The 21,436-nt window shown below is 33.4% G+C and overlaps 1 protein-coding gene across 1 annotated transcript in view; it reads right to left on the bottom strand.

Annotated features, from left to right (window-relative positions):
- The window catches only part of LOC129229120 (uncharacterized), a 114,565-nt gene that overhangs the window by 62,532 nt on the left and 30,597 nt on the right, over nt 1–21,436 (bottom strand). The window contains exons 6-12 of the mRNA XM_054863458.1: nt 17,879–18,088; nt 15,789–15,848; nt 15,607–15,698; nt 13,417–13,558; nt 12,208–13,302; nt 10,852–11,650; nt 10,012–10,202 (exon numbers count right to left, since the gene is read on the bottom strand). Coding sequence (XP_054719433.1) covers nt 10,012–10,202; nt 10,852–11,650; nt 12,208–13,302; nt 13,417–13,558; nt 15,607–15,698; nt 15,789–15,848; nt 17,879–18,088 — 2,589 coding nt within the window. The remainder of the gene's footprint in view (nt 1–10,011; nt 10,203–10,851; nt 11,651–12,207; nt 13,303–13,416; nt 13,559–15,606; nt 15,699–15,788; nt 15,849–17,878; nt 18,089–21,436) is intronic.

Below are 21,436 nucleotides of genomic sequence, written 5' to 3'. Positions count from 1 at the left end.
AATTACAAACAGGTTCTTAAATCTAAGCAAAAGGACCAGTGGTTAGATTCAATGAGGGATGAATTAGAGGTTATGCATTCTAGAAAAGTGTGGGATTTAACACCTGTGCCTGCAAATGAAAAACCAATCGGATCAAGATGGGTTTTCAATGTTAAAAGAGATGAATCGGGGAAAATTGTTAGGTATTGTGGGAGACTTGTTGCTCAGGGATATGCACAATCCCCTGAATCGTACTATCAGACTTTTAGTCTGACGATTCATTTTTCATTGGTTCGATTTTTCTTTTCCTTGAAAATATCAGAAGGTTGGTTCGATTTGCAGTGCAATGTAAAAAATGCTTATTTATATGCACCTCTAAAAGAATGCATCTTTATGAGACAACCACCGGGTTTTGCAATAGAAGGGAAAGAAAATTTAGTTTGTAAGCTTAATAAAGCAATTTACGGTTTGCACCAGAGTGGCCCTATGTGGTTTTTTGAGATAAACAGTGTTTTATTGAAAATTAGTTTTCAGAAATTTGAAGAATGTAATTGTGTTTATATTTATAATTCATATGTCATTTTATTGTTGTATGTTGATGATATTGTTTTGCTCGCACGGAAAGAAAAGAATTTAAATCATGTTTTAAATTTACTTAGGAAAAATTTTGACTTAAAAGTTCTGGGAAAAACGAAAAAACTGTTAGGTGTTGAATTTGAAAGAACTGAAAATGGTTTGAATTTGTTTCAAACTAAATATATCATTGAAGTTTTTGAAAAGTTCAAACATTTTAATTTTCCGGTTTCATCATTGCCGATTTGTAAAGGTACTGTTTTTTCGAAATCGAATTGTCCTAATACAGAAAATGAAAAATTTGAAATGTCAAAGATTCCTTATCGTAATTTGTTGGGTTGTCTTTCTTTCATTGCGAGCAGAACGAGACCGGACATTTGTTATGCGGTCAATATCTTCAGTCAATTTCAAAGCAATCCTGGTGTCATTCATTGGAACGGTCTTTTAAAACTTCTGGGTTATGTTTTTCAAACAAAAGATTTAAAACTTAAATTAAATTGTAATAGAACCCAATTAATAGCTTTTTCTGACGCCGATTATGCAGCTAATCGAGATGATCAAACTTCACTCGGGGGGCAGTTAATTTTGTTGGATAATGCGCCGATTGAATGGCGAACCTTCAAGGAACGTTGTATTAGCCTTTCCACTATGGAAAGTGAGTTTGTGGCCCTTTGTGAAGTGTCTAAAGAGCTTATGTGGTTTGACCGTGTATTAAACGAATGTTTACGCTGGGGAATTGTTAGAAAAAGTAAAATTAAATCTGTAATGTATGTTGATAATCAATCGGCCATTGACTTTGTTAAATCTCCGATTGAAAATCACCGTACAAAACATATTGATGTAAAATTATTTTTTGTTCGTGATTTGATTCAACGGGACATTTTTACCGTAAAACATGTAGGTAGTAAATCCAATAGGGCCGATATTTTTACGAAGCCGCAGACCCGTTTTGAACTGAATCGTTTTTGTGAACAAATATTTTGTTAATTTTTAATGGTATTAAATTGTTTAGTATAATAAATATAATGGGATATTAAAGTATAAATATTTTTGTAACAACTGAAATTCTTTTTCAAATTTCTCATTGGTTTAATCTTTGAGATGGAGGAATTTGGTTCAATGATAAGAGTTTATCTTTAGAAACTAAGCGTTTTAAACAATTTTGTCATTGTGAAAAAAAAAAAAAAAAAAAAAAAAAAAAATTCAAATCATTGTGCTTATATTTTTCAAAGATACTGTTTCGAGTATTTTTGTCAATTATACAGGGTTCATACTCTATTTGGATGAAAAAATTCCATGACTTTTCAAGGACTTTTTCATGACTTCATGAAAATTTTCATGACCTTGTTACATGAAGAGAATAGTACTGTTTAATGTAAAACTTGCCATTTTTAAAAATTTTTTTTATTATTTTATTTTATTTATTTTATTTTTGGAAATGAGCATTAGCAAAACTTCTATGTGAATGCCACTACCTAATTGAAAAAATATCAGTGTACACCTAAAAAACTGAATAATTTTTACCTGTTTTCATCATATAAGTTTAAGTTAAGTAAAAGTTTATGGGTTTAAGTTTACAGGGAATGATGCTTAAATGTTAACTATTTTTTTAATAAACAGGCAGAATGATAATGATTGGGGAAAAGGTTGAATGAATCATTACTAAGTTTCATTAAATTTGCTTCAAAAGTTGCCTTTTAGTGTCAACTTGACAATTTTTTGGTTCGTTAAAATAAAGACACAATCTTTAGTAAATTCATGTTTCCAAACCAGATATTTATTTTAAAAAATAAAAATAAAAACATTTCATAGTAAATAAATCTTTTGATTTAAATGTACTTGTTTACTTATTTGTACATTTTCAAATGCATATAAATTCATAGGTTTAAAAATTCCAGAACATGTTTGAATAATGACACTGAACATACCAGTGGGTCACATGAACTAGTTTTGCGGGCCGTATATTGGGCACTACTGTTTTTGAGCATTAGAATTCCCCTATTTCTGTATTCTATTGCATGACTAAAGATTGTCCAAAACCTTCAACAAATTGAGATAAACTCGGATAAATTTTAAAATAAAGATATAGGAGTGATGGAAACAAACTTGGATGCAATGTTTTTTGAGATCTTTCACTTTTCCAGTTTAAATAGTTTTCTTAGTGCAATACTAAATCACTCAAGATTTCTAATACATTTTTTAGCTAACTTGTTACTTTTTCCCAGAATATTTTTCCATGACTGAAAATAAATTTCCATGACTTAGACTGAAAATTTCAATTTTCCATGACTTTTCCAGGTCTGAAATTTGGTTAATTTTTTTCCATGACTTTCCAGGATTTCCATGACCCGTACGAACCCTGATTATAGTTTGACAAGATAGTTTGCAGTGGAAATGTTAATCTTGGACTTACTACTAGTTCCTTGGACTGTGGATCATCAATAGGCAAGAAGGACTTTTTTGAGAAAGGACTTCAATCAAATAAGCGGTGATGCATTGAGCTGCATCTGCTGATGGATGATGTATTATGATGGATATATATCCATATTTGTTTATTGTTGAATTGTTAAATTTTTTGTAAAAGATTAAGCCTGGCCCTTTGTGGATTTTTTTTTGGGTTATTTTTGAATCTATTAAAATTGTATAAAAATTTAAAGTTTAATAGCATTACTGAATGCGAAGGGGGGATATGATAAACATTGGTAACCGATATTTATCCGCGTTCTCATTCCTAATGTAATGTAATATAAAATTTACTTTATTCAAATTAGATTAACTTCTCAACTCTTTCGGCACATGTAAAGTTTTAGTTTTAGGTTGGCATCCTTTGATGCCCAATCATATGCAAATGAGGCAAGTATAAATAGTGAACGATTCCAATCGCTCTCTCTCTTCTTTTGTGTTCGTCAGCCTCTTGTGAGTTAGGTCCGATAGGTGTTGGGGAGTTGCGAACTCCGCCTCCACTTATGGCCAGGGTTTATTCTTATGAACTTATTTTTGTTAGTTTATTTATTTTAGTAACTATGGACCAATAAATTTTTGGTAAGATTTTAACAAGTTTCCAATGTTCATTTCTTCACATTAACATTTGATTCTGCACCTTCCACTGTGTGATATTATCTCTGCTTGTATAAGCATGTAACATTGTTGACTGACTTACGAAATTTAGCCCTTCAGCTTTTCGTTTAAACATCGTAAGTTATCAATTCATTGGACACGAAATTTTAATCATTTGCACATCTGGTCAAAACAATCACGCATACAAAATTTCAAAGCAATCGGATGATTGCTTCTTGATGCGTTGATTTTTTTTTTTTGTTATAGAGTGTATATTGCCGAATTGGAGACCATGGAAACAAATATGAGATGGCAAAACCGGCTTTTGTGTCATTTTGTTAGATTCCCGTTGAACCGCCGGTAATTTTAGAACACTTGCGTGCCCCCCTCCCCCTCCCTGTATTTCTGAAATTAAACTCTAGTTGCACTTCCGAGTTGTTTAAAACCAACACCATTCATAAAATTAGATATTTTTTATTTTTTTTCAAACTTAATCTATTGTTTAGGAAGAATTTACAGCATTACTGTAAGAAATTGATTAAAGACGCTTTGAATGGTGACATAACTCGAAAATCAAAGGGATTTCTGATTTTTTTCTTCGGAAGTGCTGAAGTCGACTCAGAAACTCTTCCGAAGTGTTGGTGGTAGCGGTTCTGTACTAAACAAATGAGGCCGAAGTTGATAACGAAGTTTAATGTTGTGAGTTAGTTCAAACTCAGTGGGTGCCCCCCCTACCTCGTCGTTTCAAGGATTTCTTACATATTTAGCGATTATTTATTTTGCTCAAGAAATGTAATTTGTTCTTGTTTCATCATTCTCATCTTTATTTCGTAATGCACCATCTTTTTTGCCTCATTTATAGCGATCGATTTTTTTCTATTGTAAGTAATTATTTTCATGTATTTTTATAAAATCAATGAACGAGTTATTTTTGTTTCATCATATTTTTAATAATATGTTATAGAAAAGTTTCAAGGATTTTCTATTAAGCAATTTTTTAAATTTCAGCAAATTATTGTTAAATTGAAAAATTTAATTTGAATGTGTTTGTAGTGCTTCATAAAAGATTTTAAACAATCAAATTGTTCAATATTATGTGTGCAAACATCAGATCAAGTAGTATATGTATTCAGTTATTATTAACTTGAAGTAAATATCGAGTTGGTTTATTGTAGCTGCGTTTTAAGAACCTCATTTTCATGGCTATTTCTTTTTTCAGAAAAATTTATGTCACTGTTATAGCTTTTACGAAAAATGCAAATTTTTCTATTCATAAATTTTAAATAAGCATAAAAATATTCCTATTATGATTTAATATTGTAATTTATCTGTTGCCTTTTTTATTTAATTTCATGACTAAAAAATGTCTACTTGCAATCTTTCCGCTTTAATTGCGTAATTTGTTGACGGTTTCATATTTTTATTCTTAATTTTTTTTTTTTGAATGATTAAACAACATAATTTAAAGTTTTTTTTAACTATATGTATTGTACATAATCCATACATTATTAAAATATTGCTGAAATCTTAGCTATATGTTCAATTAAAAAAAAAAAAAAAACAAATCAGTTGGTTATTAAACAGTGTCTTTGTTTTTTTCCCCCTTTTTTTGGCTGTTGTTCTTTATCTATCATCATACAACAGTCAGAAAAGAGAAGCATAACTACATCCTATATAGATTGTACGTAGTACGATCCAAAATTTCGGGGACAAGCTGTATAAAACTTTACCCAGAATAGTTCACATTACCGAAGCACATCCACCTTCAAAGGGTCAGCTTGAGGGACTATGTACTTCTGCCAGTGTTCATATAACTTTTGGAAACACTCCTGGAAGCCTTTATCGCAACCTACTATGATACAGCTTTATCTTCTCCTGACGGAAGAAAGCGGCGTCCATGCAAATGTTTTTTTGCTGGGAACAGGTTAGAGTCACACGGAACAAAATCCGACGAAACGTTACGTTATTTGTTTGTCTATCAGAGCGTTGAGCAATCAAACCGTGCATCCTCAACATGAAAGTCACCTTCTTCCCTACGATGAAGTTAAAGCAGCAGTGCAAGATGCCTTACAGGAGGTTGCGAAAAATGGCTGCCAGGAGTGCTTCTAAAAGCTATACGAACGATGGCAGAAGTGCATAGTCGTTCAAGGTGATTATTTTGTAGATAGATGTGCTTCGGTAATGTGAACTATTCAGTGTAAGGTTTTATATTGCTTGTCCTCGAACTTTTAGATCATACTACGTATGTATGTGTTTTCAACTTACTTCTGAGGGACGCAAGTTTACGCGTATGAAGACATCACAAGAGAACTGGCGATAATTAACTGAGGAGGTGTTCAAAATGGATATTTTGGTCATCTATATGTTCTTTGGTACATATGCGTGCACAGATGTGCCGAAAATACTTGTGAAGTTTAAATTGGGTGATCGTAAAATAAAAATTAGTCGAAGTTTGATTTTTTTTTTGATTACAAGTCCTTATTCGTAGAAAGGAAGTAAAGTGAAATGAATAAATGATCCTTTAAATCCCTAACAATTTTATCAATTTATGTCCGTTAGATTTTTTTTTGCCATCGGCCAAAGGCATCGGCCATCTGGAGGAAAAACAATCGGCCATCGGCCATCAATGAACAATCGGCATCGGCCCATCGGCCAAAAAATGCCATCGGTCGAGCCTTAATATATATATATATATATATAAGTAAAAGAAGTAACCCCCCCCCCCGAAAGTCGGGTCTAGCTACGCCTCTGCATTCTGCTGTCGAAAAACGAATGGGAGGTATATGAAATTGAAGACCTCTTTTTTTTTTTTTTATATCAGGTGTCTTAAATACACAGGGGCTTCTCGCTTCCCCTCCAGAAATTTTAAGAATTTGTAATTTTGAAAATGCACTTTGATGATCTTTGGTAATGTTAGAGGGAGAAGAGGTTTGAGGTTGCTCCACCCTCCATTTTTTGAAACTGCAATTGTTATGTACCCAATTATGTTAATAAAATAAATTCGGGAGCTCCCCAAAGATATTCTATAAATTGTAGCTCTAAAACGCAGTTTTGGAAGTTTTTTTGGTGATGTTAAGGGGAGGAGAGATTCAAGGGCCTAACCCCAGAATTTTTTTAAATTAGTAGTTTTAAAAATGCATTTTAGACAATTTTTGGCAATGTTGAGGGGGGAGGAGGTTCAGGGACGCTCCCCCGATCTATTTTTGAACTTAGAACTTTTAAAATGCAATTGTTGATTATGATCTATTATGCTGTGTGGGAAAGGGAGGAGCATGGGCTCTCGTTTGATTTTTTTTTAAAATTACAGTTGCAAAAACGCAGTTTTAGACTATCTTTGGGTAATGTTTGAGGGAAGAGATATTGGCGCCAATCCCTGGGAATTTCTTGAAATTGAAATCTTTAAAACAGGATTGTGATACCATCTTTTGTAACGTTAAGGGGAATGGCAATCTTTATCCATTGAAGCTCTAGAAACGTAATTTTGGTTGACTTTCAATGATGTTAGGGGGAAGAGTTTTTGAAAGCTACTCTCCTGAAAATTTTCAAAATTCAAGCCCTGAAAGTTAAATTTAAAGCAATCGTTAATGATGTTGGGGAGAGAGGGGGGGTGGGGAGCGTAAGTGTAAATGTTTTTACTCACTTGTATTTCTATAATAACGAAAAGGCCCTTAATGGCCCTGAATCTTGTCCCTTAAAGGATGCTTGTTTCAAATCGCGTATCGGGAGAATCAACGTGTAAACATCAGAACGACTTCGAACAACGTGTTTCGTCAGGAAGGAGGATGTGACGTCAGAGCACGAGTGGAGATGATGTAATCTCCCGATAGCTCCGCGGCAAATCGAATGTTCTGGAAGCATCCAGATGGAGCTCTTACGTAGGCATATCCGGCGTGACGTGCATTGAGTGCGCTGTATTATATAAGCAGGGGGAAAATGAGAAGGTAATCACTTCTTCCTTCTTCTGCTCGCGTTTTTCATTTTCGACTGACGATAGTCGTATTTTTGAGAGGATCGTTCGCTGTTGAGGCGACGTCCTGCACTTAGGGAATGGCTTTTAGAATTTCGCCATGAGAGTTAGGGACTTAAATTTTTTGAAACATTGTTAGAATAATTTATGTTAGGGTGTCAAATGTTTTTTTTGAAAAGATGTTCTTTTGGAACATGAAGGATGTTTTGAGTAGCGTTGAAATCCCTCATACTTGTTTATATCATTTATCAATGTTAAAGATTATTTACAGTTGTTAATTATTGAATTTATTAATAAAATGATTTAGCCTTTCAACTTGAATTCTGACATTTCATTTCACTTGATAGCTATAGAAATGTGAAATAGAAAGGCATCTGCTAAACTTGGTGTTTACCTTCCTTGCGGGAGTTAGACACAATTTGTTAGGTCAACAACTTTCGGTAATTTTTGGTGGCGCTTCCCCAAAATTTTTTTTAAATTGAAGCCCTAAAAACGAAAGTTTGAATGATCTTTAGTAATATTGGGGGGGGGGGGAGGGGGGGGGGACAACTCGAATTTTTCTGAGTTGAAGTTTGAAACGAAATATTTGGCTATTTTTTTACAGCATGTGAAATTTTAAATTTTTTGCGGGGGGGGGGGGGATTCTGACCTTTTTCCTTTCTGGCTACAGACTTGGCTCTGATGCGTATTTGTAAAAGATGGACAGAAGATGATGAAATTAGCCGAAGGACTCCCCCCCAGCCCAAGCAACCGAATAAAGCCAAGGGATTATCAACACCTCACCCACCAAGCTGTAATGGATCGCATAGTGTCCTCTTGTAAGCTAGCACAATGTTGGAGTTTGGCTACAGGTGTCACACTTGCTGCATCCACAATTTGTCGGCATCTGCTGCGCCATGGTCTGCATGCAAGGATTCTCCTACATATGATTCCCTTTGCCCTTCAACCATCGTTACTTCTGGCTTTAATGGGCCTACGAAAACACCCAATGACGTGCCAACTAGCAGCAGGTCTTCTTCTTGGATGAGTTCAGATTTAATCTGCACTATAACGGTGGATGTCTATGCGCCAGACATTAGACATGGGAACGTCTCCTCCCATAGTGTGCAATCCAACGTCATATTGGCATTAAGCCAGGCGTCATGGTCTGGAGTGCTATTAAATACCAAGGATAGTCCCATCTACTCCGAATTACGAGTAACCTCAATAGCGAGCGCCGCATCAGGGACGCTGTGACGCAGGAAGAACTACCCTTTCTTCAGAGCATTCCTCCTGTAATGTTTCAGCCGGACAATGCACATTCACATGTTGCACGTAACATACAAGTGTTATTTGATGCACGATAGATTACGCTACTTTTTTGGCCTGCTCGTTCTCCGGACATGACGCCCATTGAGCATGTCTCGGATTGTGTTGGTCGGGACAACTCGAATTTTTCTGAGCATGTCCTCAGATTGAATTTGTCGGAGACTCGCCCAAGTCACGTCCGGCAGTTGGTACGGATGAACTTTGGCTTCAAACTGAAGCCATATGGGATGCTATTCCCAATTTGACATTCAGTACTTATATGATTCGATACCAAAACTTGTACAGGCTTCAGCTTGCTTAGCTGCGCTGGGTAGCTACATTCAATATAAATTTAAGCCTGTTATTTTTATTTCTATGATCTGTAATTTGGATTGTTTATTTGTAGCATTATGAGTAAGTAATATGTGCAATGAATTTTATTCATTTCCAATGAGTTTTTCACGTTGTTGCAATTTTCAAAAACAGAATTAATAATGGCCAGTCAAGGGGAAAGGGAATCACAGGTCAATGAATGGGGAAAAAACAGGGGCCAGTCCAGGATTTTTTTCTCACTAGCTATTTTTGTGAAAATATTGCATTAATATGCTATTTTTGTGAAAGTGATTTTCTGATTTTTTAAAGTCAAATTCTAATTTTTGCTAAAGAAATTAGAGCAACATAAACTGCAGTTTGAAAAGTGCAAATGTCATCTACTATTATTACTTCTAACAGGTTTTTCTTTTCTTTTTTTTGGATGGGGGGGGGGGGGGGAGGAGGAGGGGGCAGGGAGCTAAAAACCTAAGAGGTAGAGAAATACCATTGTATATCAGCTCAATAGGCTCTGTACAGTATACAGTGTGAAAGAACCGATTTCAAAATAAGATTTTTGTGAAAATACCGAAAAAATGGCAGAAAATCAGCTCGTATTGTGCCCTACAAAAGGAACTGTAATTCGAAGAAAAGAGAAAACTGAATTTGGAAAAAAAAAAAGGGACTCTAAAGAAGGGCCTACAATTAAAATAGGGATTGTTAAGGGCAAGAAGGGACCAGTTGGAAGGCCTGTAAATACATATTAATGATAGCAGAATTAGTTTAACATTATTTTGTTCTCTTAAAATACTTAAAAATCAAAGAAATAACATATTTACCTTTATGTCTCTTTCTGTGAAGAACATTGAAGCACACTGATTACATTTATAAATAAATACATCTTGTTTTAATTGTGAAAGTTTCACAGGTTCTTCCACATCAGTAGGAGTGCAATTAAAAACATGATCAGTAAATTCTTTTAGCGAACCAAAATGACGCAAGCATTTTATGCATGAATATATTTCAGGACCTAAAGCAAACAAGAAAAAAGTTTTTAAAAATAAATATGTAAAATAAAACCCATAGTTAAAACTAATTATAAAGAGCAGAGAAATTTTTATTTTGTGAAAAAGTGTTTTGTAAAAATGAGTCCACAGCAATAACTTTTTAAATCTACACTGAGTTTAATTTATATTCTCACTTATTTTCTTATAACATAATTTTGAGCTTATTTTGCTTTAACATTTCCTGATAAAATGAAAACATTCATTCAATTTTCTTTTTGTTGTTTCCGTAGGAACTTTTTTTCGTTTTCCCTCATTTTCAACTAATAGAATGTAATAAATTAATAAGGTCCTAGTGATATTATTAAATGTGTGCATAAAAATCTCATCGCTATTTTCACTTCTTCCCCGCAAGATTCATTCAGATAGAATAATCCTAGCTTAGTCTCTTGTCAGATTCCACATCTTCGGTGGTCAGACTGTAAAGGCATTGTTATGTAATTTTTATAGTAAAACTATTAAGAAACAGATGTCTTGAATTATATATATTTTATAACGCACTCATTCTAAGGTTTAGAAAAGGATTTTAACCAACAGAAAAAATATTTAGTAATTAAAGCTTATATAAAGATCAAATATTCTTTGCCACCAATTGAACAAAAAACAAAAACTGACCTGTTTGAATAGCATGAGATGATGTCACATGCTGGTCCAGGGTTTCTTTTCCATTTATAAAGAGCTGACAAACGGGACACTTCTGTTTAAGCTTGTTTCCTTTCACGGATCCAACAGTATTTGATAAAGGGCTTGAAACTTGAGGATGCTTTTGTTTCACATGAGACTTTAATCGATTTGCTCTGGAAGTTATAAAGCTGCAATATTTACACACATATGTCTGCATTCTATGCACACTCTTCATGTGACTGTGATGATCAGTGAAATTTTTCGACATTTTAGAGCATATGCTACAAAATAAAGATGTATTTAACTCCATTACTTGCTGTTCATGTACGAGCCGAACAACTTTAGTGTGGGAAGTAGGATAATGAGATCGGACTTCAGCCAAATTTTTTAGAGTAATATCACAAAATCTACAAACTGAATTTAGAGTAGTTTGCTCTGTAACATCTGGAGGAACACAAACAAAGACAATATTTTCGCTGAACTCTGCTTTAAACATCTGTGAAGCTAATTCATGAACAGTACTATAATGTTTCTCCAAATCCAAGAGAGTACGGTATGTATTTTTTGCTGTACAAAGAAGACATTTATGATTTGTGTCATTTGGTGATATAACTTGACGAAACAGAAACATGCCTATTAATTTGTTGCTGTTTTCTGCTTCAGATAAAGGCAATTCACTCTGAACTAACTGTAATGTGTTTGGGAGTTTCAATGTCCTACTATCATCAGTAGCATCACTTGTGCAATCCTCCAAGGACACTTGGGTTACAGGTTTTTTTGATGCAACAGCCTACAAGAGGGGAAAAAAGATTAAATTATATATCACAAATTATAAACTGACTATACAAGCATTAAAATGTGAATCAATTTAAAAATTGGTTGAACAAAAACAAAATGCATAAATCATGCATGACAAATCTGAGAAAGCTAACTTTTTCTCTAATTTGGAACCTCCAAAGCTACTTCTTTTAGAGATATATTTTAAAGGTTGAATACATTAGTGGTTGATCTACTGTTGAGATTTGTCGAACCAAAAAAATATAGGCTACATAAGCTAATCTTTTTAACGCAAAAATCACTTAACATGAACTATTAGTTTGGTTCCGCGAGTTAAAAGATAATCCAAAACTAAATACGAAAGCAAAATTTTCTGGAAATTCCATGGTTTTAAAAGTTGTAAAAAAAAAAAGAGACTTATTAGATGAACAAAGAAATTTTTAGAGAAAAAAGTAACTTTTCAGGATTTCACTAAAAGCCCCGATTCATGGCTTTCATTGTTCAAAATTTTCAACATAGAAAAGAAAAACTTAACAAAACAAAGTAAAAATGTCAATCTTAAGAACTTACCAACGGTTTAGGTACCTTTGGTTTTTCTTTGGCAGGAGTTTTCTTTACAGGTTCTGGAGAGGATTTTGAAACGTTTTCATCACTCTTTGCAGAACTTACTTCAACCATGCTACCATCTGGCATTACGACAAAAACTCTTTCACCGGAATTGATTGTCGAGTCTTTTGCAGAATTTGTAGAACTAGTTGTTGGTGCTTGATGGAGTGAACTTTGTGCAGGCGATGGTTTTGATTTTATGGGCCGTACAAAATTCTTTCTAGCACCCACTTTTGGAACTGATTCAGGGCCACTAGGTTTGAATGTCTTCTTTTCTTCAGTTTTTTTCATATTTTGCCGCAAACTTTCTCTTAATTCTGCTAAAGTTTTAGAATCCCCACCATTAAGTGAATCATCTACATCATCAAAAGAAACCTCCATATCATTTCTTTCTTGACTCAATAGGCTTTCAATTTTTTCTTGGTATGTAACTCTCCTTTTCTTGTCTTGGATTTTATCATCTATTGACTTACTTAATTGGGGAATCGGCAGCTTTGCAATAGACGCACTTTTAATAGAAGGTATGAATTTAACAGGATTTGAGTTATCCTTTGCTAGCTTTGGGGATGACAGACTACCAGATTGTATTTCAATATTTCTAAAGGACTTTTTAGTATTGAGTTTTTTTAACCTTGCCTGAATAAGGTAATCAAATAAATATGCTTGTATGCCAGCCTCATCCATAGGAACTCTCTGACCCAAAGCCACAACTGGATTGAGGTCACAATCTTTCAAAAATTTAATCCTTCTAGCTTCTCCTTTTATTCTAACAAATTTGCCTTCTTCACTTGGGTCTGGAACTTCAATGATAATTTTTTTCCTAGCCATTTCTGGAGGGGGTGATGGAGACCTCGATCTTGCATCAGAATCTGATGATACTACCGACTCATCAAAATGAACTACTTCTGGGCTTGGTCGTCTTCCTTTCAAACAAACGGTTTTTATGAAGTTCATTGCAGCTTTTTTGCTAGATCTACCTCTTTGTGCATCTAAAGCAGTTGCGGGAGAAAACATCCGAGATGCGCGCATCTCATCTTGGCTTGAATCATCACTTGACTCCTAAATGAAACAATATCGAGAGAAATCTTACTTAAATGACTTCCTTTCAAATGTAAAGTTTAACTAAACAAAATAAAAAGCATAAATGAATAGAGAAAAAGATAAAAATCTTACTGTGTAATAAAACTTTTTCCTTTTCTTCGGAGCTGGCATCAACTGAGATCTTTTTGCAATAAGTCTGTGATGTCTTTTTTCAAATTCCTCCAGTAGAGTAGGGCTTAAAATATTCTCTTTAGGTTCCCAAGTGTTTTGAGAGCTAAAATAAAATTCATACATATAAGCACTGCAGACACCTGTATTTATACATGTTATGCAGAGAATAATTATAGACAAATGAGAAAAAATTCCATTAGTAATTTTACTGCAAATTGTATTTTATGCTTTTGACAATATTTTTTGCACAGGGTGTATACTGTCGTGAAATAGAAGATAAAGAGCAGTAGCATAAGGAGCATAAAGAGCAGTAACTGCAAATTTTTCAATTTTTTGCATTTTTGTCATTTATTGTACGTCAGCTATAACGTACAAACTTGCTTATTTTATTTCTACTAAAAAAAAAAGTCTGAAAACTCATTTCAGCAGATACCTGCCCACTGCAGTATATATATATATATATATATATATATATATATATATATATATATATATATATATATATATATATATATATATATATATATATATATATCATTGCATACCTGCCAACCTCTGAGAAAAAAAATCCTGAAGATTTTTTTTTATCCAGAAGATTTTAACGCAAAATAAAATCAAAGAGGACACCTATCCTCTTTACATTTAACAATATGAAATTAGTTATGAATTTCATATCAAATGAACTTACTTTTGTTTAATAAAATTACTTGCATTACTTTCTTTAAAAGTTTGAAAATAACGTTTACTCGTCTTAAAAAAAAGGAACAAAACAAAAACAGCAGGAACTGAGGGAACGAGAAGATGTTAATAAGCGCTGAAATTGTTCCCCTAGTTGCCAGCTGTGACGCTCGCTTCGACTGGATCCCGATGAAGTCATGCACTGTATCACTGAGGGAAGTCATAATCTTGCCTCAAGTCTTCTCATGCGATTCTCCTCAGGCAACTTCTCCTTCGTTACTTGGCCTAAAACGGGGTGTCGCATTTCAAATGTACTGTTAGCGATAAAACTCTGGCGAGATACAATTTTTTCCCAACAAAACATAAAAATTCCGGAAGATTTTGGTCATAACCGGTAAAAGACATGAAAATCCATAAAATTTCCGGAAAATCCGGAAAGGTTGGCAGGTATGTCATTGCATACCAATGACTACCATCAAGATTCATTCCATAGTTAATGATAAATTGCCTTGCTTGCAATGTGAGAGAATGCATAATGACACAAACCAAAAATAAGTATCAAAACTGCAGACAATTATCTAGATAAAGACAAGATTGACCTGAATGTCAGAACCGCTAACCTCCACCCGAGTTTCCTCTGGTCTTGTCCAAACAAGATTGACTAGTAAAAATTTTTCTTTGCATGCATATCTTAGGTTCCCGTAAACGCCGAAGTCACACCAGCCAAAAGGCTGTCCACAAATAACACCCTTTAAGGGGGGATGGAGGGAAAACAAGAAGTGCATTTAAAAAAATTCAAATAAGCTTATGAAAAAATTGTGTGACACTTGGTGACAAAAAGGGAGGGAGAGAGCACAAAAATATTAGAAAAAAAGTGACATCATTCACGGACAGTCCTTTAATTTTTCAGCAAGGCTTGTCATATTAGGTTGAATGAAACAAGCTACCTGCTGAGTATTTACCAGCATCTTGAAATTTCTTCCCAAGTCATATAGTACAAAGGGTTTTTCAGGAAATTAAAGTTGCATTCCCTCTATTTATCTCTATTCAATGGTCCTGAATTACGGCTTTTAATTAAATATTAATTAAACTTTGCAGCAAGACAGAGCGTTCACATTAGGATTTTACCTCATTTTACGAGCTACAGTTGCAAACTAAGGGCTCGGGGCAAGAATATGATATGTCATATGTTGTGAATTTTCAGTAGGCAAAACTCAAAAAAAAAAAAGTATTATAAATTCTATATTCTGCAATACTAAAACCAGATATGTTATTTTTCCAATGACATAATCCATTGTACTGTAGCTCAATTTTAGTTATGAGAAACAAAATTTTGATTGAAAAGTTGCTCCTTGTGGATTGTCACATTTCTGCTCCGAGCCCTTCAAAAGTAAACAGAAATTTAACAAATAATTTAAGGTTTTTAACACAACTGTTTTAAAAATAAAACAAGAGAAAAGCATGGCAGCTTACTTGGGATAACCCTTCCATTTTATCAAATATTCATAACGTCCATGTCGAAATCTCTTGGCAAGTATTTTTTCCACTTTGAAAACTTCATTGTCCTAAAAAGGAAAAAATTACAATAATTACATAGAGGAGCATTTTTAATTTTATTGCTATGGAGACATACCTGGAAAAAAAAAAATACTCACAGCTTCAGTACACTCTCTTAAGATACATAAGTCTTCTAAATCAGGATCTTCCATCTTCCTCTGAAAATGTTGATGAAAATAAAATTGATTTTAGTAATGGCGGTTAATGAAAGTATCAATTAAATTATAATAAATAAAATAAAAAATGCATATAAAAAGATAATAAATACATCAAAAACATAGTAAAAATTCACATTTTTCTAGCTCAACAGATTTTGTTTAATGGACTGTAGTTCATTTAAAACATTATTTTCAGCTACTAAAAAAAGGTGCAGCAGATAGTACTTTCATAAGCTGAGCTCCACATTGTCTTCCATAATTAATTCTTGCTTAGTTAGCATTTATTTCTATGCACTCAATATACTTAAAACTAGTGCCCCCCCCCCCACACTCACTTTGCTTCCTGCTCTGCATTTCACCTTATTGCCACCTGGATGCTATTTAAGGATTTTAATGGTACCGTTGTCAATCTGTTTCTCCAGCAAGTATGTATAAAAAAGGGGAAAGCCAAAACAGAATGCATGCGTTTCAATGTCACAACAGTACCCCTATTTGCAGACGAGAAAGGGTTACAAATTGTAATAGTTGTGCTCCATACAGAATCATTGTTTCTTCTTAGTAAAGCTTTGGAATAGGGTTTCTGAATAGCAGCCACTGGCTATTAAAAAGTGGCAGCCACTTATGCACTTTTGGTAGTTATTTTTTTTAAATGGATGCACGCCGCACAAAAAGTAAATAACCTATTTGCTATTAGTAATAAAAATCTAATAGATTATGATACTCTGCAAAAACAAACTAAGTTTCACTGGATATATTTTAAATATAATACAAATGTAGGCAATTTTAAATGAATGAAAGAAAATATGAGAACCCATGCAGGCTTTGGCTTATTTGTTGAACAGAAAGTTTGTCGTTGGACACAAATTTTTAGGGAATTTAGAATTGCAAAAGGTCTTCAACACAAAAACAAAACCTTCACATCTCTCCCAAAAAATAATCATGATCATAAAATGGACCATTTTTAAATATGAATAATTGTAAAAACCAAGGCTAGAAAAATTCTTAAAATTTTACATGCCCTGCTGGGCATGTTTGTCTAAAGGATGCATGCCCAGTTTTCCTTATTGTATATCAACAAAAGCATTTGAATTTGAAGTTCACCATTAATCAGACGAATTATTTTTAGATAAATCATAAAAAAAAAAAAAAAAATAGTTTGAATAACTAGTATATAATAAGCTGTTGTTAAATTTAACAAAATTTAAATTATATGGTGGGAAGGATCGCTTCCACGCAAACAACAAACCATCTTAGCAGTAGGGCTTGAAATAAATTTTGAGCTCCAAGTACGGATATGGTAATTTTTCAATAAAATACGAAATAATAAAGTTTTAGGAACAAATATTTGATCAAAAAATTACATGCCCGGCCAGACATGTAAGGGCAAAGATTCATGCCCAATCAGAATTTTTACATGCCCCGGACATGTCTGGCAGTATAATTTTTGAGACATAGGTAAAAGCATCAGGATTTTTTTTGTAAATCACTTCGACAACCTACACTTGAAAAATTTAACCTTGTTAAAACATTAAACTTTAGCTATGCCTTAATAAGGTTCTGATAAAAAATGACTATGTTCTGAATGATATCAAATTAAAAATTTGACATAATATTTCTTTTTCTTGTGAAAACATCACAGCATATTAATTGATGACAATAAATTCATCAATAACTTAATCGTATTAAAACACCAACTTAAAGTTATTACAAATGTGAAACATCAACAGCATTTAAGTAAAAATGAAAATTTATATACACTACTATTTAAGTAGTGTAAAAGGCAAATAAGTAAACATTTTTGACAATTCTTAAAAATAATACAATTTTTTTTAAAAAAAATGAGTTTTGGCAGGTACGTTTTTCTAATATTTCAATGCTCTTGATGGTCAACCTAAATTTAATATAAATTTTTCCAATTAATCAAACCCTAAACTGTATGTTGCAAGTACATTGAAGTCTGTGGACATTCATTTATAACAAAGTAAAATATTAAAATGTTTACCATTTTACTTTTAATTAAAAAATCTTACCAAACACACTTCACATTCCAAGCAATCTTCTTCACGCAAACAGCCTGCACAGTTTCCACACTGAGCTTCTGGCCTCATTTCAATCATGTCATCACTTTCTGAAGACTCATCCTGTTCAAATGAGCCTTCATCAGAGGCATATTGCATTGCTTTTCTTTTTGCTATCATGAGTCTCTTTTGATCTTTCAATTGCTCTTGCATCATGCGTTTCTAATGAAAGACACAGATTTTTTTTTTAGTTACGAAAATGAAGATCTATATTGTTTTCGTCACTTACTTAAATAAAACAAATTATCAAGAAAAAACAGCATATAGCTTTTTCAAGACTACACTGGAACCTTTTCATCAATGCAAAAATATTCAACACACAACAAAATGTTAGTGAGAGAAGGTGTTTTCTCAAGCCATTTTGTTGAATTTCAACCTTTTTACATTGATGAAAAAGTGCTATTTCATTGTAATAATTCTTGAAATATCTATGAGCTGCATTTTCTTCATAACTTGTGCTTTACTTACATTGTTTTTTAGTTCAATCATGTAGCAAAAAGCTTACTTGATCATTTTACATTTATATTGTTAACAGATCTCCTATTTCTATCAAAGTAAACAAATTGATGATACAGTATTGTATTTAAAAAATCTTATTCTTAAGCAGCAATTCAAAACTCAGAAAAACTTAAGTTTTAAAAGTACAATCAAAACTATTAGCAAAGCTAAATGAAAAATTATCATATAAGCTTTGTGCTACAATATGATTAAAGTGAAAAACCAACAAATTTTGAAGAAAATACAGCATATAGCTATTTCAAGGCTACAATGGAGCCTCTTTATCAGTGCAAAAAGCTCACCAACAAAACCGAAATTTGCGAGAGAACTGATAACAACCACATGGACACCGGTAATCATATTAGCAAAGCTGTTAACTGGCAAGGAAGATAAAAAACACACATACTAATGCTTACCCAATGATATTTTAGGAGGATGCTGCACCCTGCCCTTTTTAAATCAACCTTTGATGCACCCTCCTTGCCCCTCAAAAGTTTTAACAAAATCAACCTTTTTTTAAAAGGTAAAGATTCACACAAGCCTGGCCTTAAAACATCACTTGTTTCTATCTCTTATCCACTAAAATCTGATAATAATATAAATTTGAATGTTTTTTTTATCTATGTTTTATAAACTAAACATTAAAAACTTTTATTAAAAAATTAAATAAATACTATAGAAAAAAAACTTGGATTTTGAATGCATCAAGTCACCAAAAAGTGCTTTTATAATTGAAATAAAGTGCCCTTTTATCTGAAAGTTTCCTGCCCCAGTTTTGGTCAGGGGGCAACACTAATACGATGTGCATGCAAGGTTCATTTTACTTAACTTTTTCCTAATAAATAGATTTTAACAAAATGGCTTACAAAATAGAAAGCTACCGCAATTTGCTTTTTTTTCATAAGCTTAACACCAACACTCAGTGATAATAATAAAAGAGGTAATTTTATAAACAATGGTTCAACAGAATCTTAAAATTTTATATGTTAAAGATAACATCAAATATTTACCTAAGTTATTTCTAAGGAATAAACAAGTAATGTAATCCCCCCACCCAACGAAATAATCTTAGAATGGAAACTCATGCTTAGCTGCTTCAGCAAATCAACTTTCAATTAAGCTTGTACACGTTAGAGAACTTGGGTAGAATCTAGAAATTTTAGTACCTATCAGATATGATTAACCCATTTGTGCCTGATTTTTTTTTCATCGCAGTATTTTGTCAAACTATAACAAATAGTCTAAAATGTATGTAAAAAATACAGAAAAAAATATACCTTCAAAATTTTTCATTTATTTGTGAAAAATCAAAACGTCCCAACTTTAAAGCACTTTTCATGCAATCCAATCATGCATTTTCCACATTTTCTTGTGGCTTTTTTGCCACAGTTCCCACACCTTAACTGCGTTTTATTAGTTTCTATATAAAGGTTCATACCATCATAGCGAACACAGTCAAGTACTTTGCTCTTAGAATTTCGTTTTTTTGTGATGGGTCTTCCGGGTGCTGATGAACGACTTAAGGAGTGAAAAAAACCTAAGCATATATCTCTCTCAAAACTGAGAAAATCTAAGGGTTTTGTTTCGTAAGATGGGCACAACCTATATATTTGCCAGGCGTTTTGGATGGAACTTTCTAAGCCAAATACAAAGAGTGGCCACCACCATTTTTTGGATTGTATGGAGCAACGATATGCATTTAAATTTTGGTCCATACGATCCGTACCACCCATAAACTTATTATACTGAGCAATTATGTGAGGTTGATCAATTTCAATAATTTTTTTCTCCGAACTTGACTACCTCTTTGCTTTAACTAAAGGATGAACTCCATGCACATTTGATGCAATTGTGACAACGCTATTGTCCATCCACCTTACCATAAGTAGGTTCTGTTTCTCATCAGTAAAATACTCGTGAGTACCTCTCTTTAGTTTTTTGAAGGATTTGACATTCTCCAAAGGACAGTCTGCTGTACGATTGGCACGTACAGTTCCAGTCGCTCCAATATTTCTTTCAGATAGCTCATCTATAAGAGCGGGACTTGTGAACACGTTATCGAAATACAATGCATACGGTTTATCTGCAGGCAATTCTGATATCAAATCCAGCACAACAGATCCTCCGATTCCTAATCCTTCAACATCTGTTACTGTTCCTGCACCCTGATACGTTTCGAATTGGACTAAGTATCCAAGTCTCGTATTTAAAGACCACACTTTATAACCAAATCTAATTGGCTTTGATTTGATAAACTGTTTACAGCCATGTCATCCAAAATAGGGAACCATGCTCTCATCCACTGTAAGTGGTTGCTCCATTGGGTAATATTGAAGAAATTTTTCATTTAGCATTGAGAAAAAAGGACGGAGCTTGGCTAACTTGTCTTTCTTATTTAGTTTGTCGTTATCAGCAAAATGCAGATAGTTCATTATTTGTTCAAAGCGATTTCTTGTCATTGAAGAGCTTATTGCAATATTATTCACATCAATTGATGGGTCCCAGTACAATCGTCGCCTTGGTAACTCCGCATAGCCACTTGTGAAAAGAATGGCGATGAAAATGTGTAGCTCTTTGTATGTAACTGAAAAAGACATGCAACCTTTTTGTCAAGCATATAGAATGATTTGCTCTTTTATCATTGTAAATAAGTCCTCATCAAAAAATTCTTGAAATATGGATGTAGGAGACCAGTGAATGTTCAAAAAAGGTGGCTTTCTTTCACTCCATTGTTGTGTTAAAAGCGCATTAAGGTCCTTCGCTTTCCATTATCTTTTAACAATTTTCCTTTTCCGTTTTGGAGGTGGAAGTATGTTTGTATCATCGTTTTCAGAAGAAGAAACCCCAACTATTCGCACTGCCGCTTTTTTGCTGCACATTTTAACTATTGCCGGTGCTCTTAATTGTGAACCAGACAAATTATTCACACTTATATTATCCTCTGCTCCGCTATCTTCGTCTGTTAAGTTTTCACTCTCTGGTGGAGAAATAATTATGTCAGCATTCAGGAAG

The sequence above is a fragment of the Uloborus diversus genome, chromosome 1 (genome assembly GCF_026930045.1).
Source record: "Uloborus diversus isolate 005 chromosome 1, Udiv.v.3.1, whole genome shotgun sequence".
NCBI classification, from domain to species: domain Eukaryota; kingdom Metazoa; phylum Arthropoda; class Arachnida; order Araneae; family Uloboridae; genus Uloborus; species Uloborus diversus.
The sequence above is the reverse complement of the archived record's forward strand: the minus strand, read 5'-3'. Positions and strand labels throughout refer to the sequence as shown.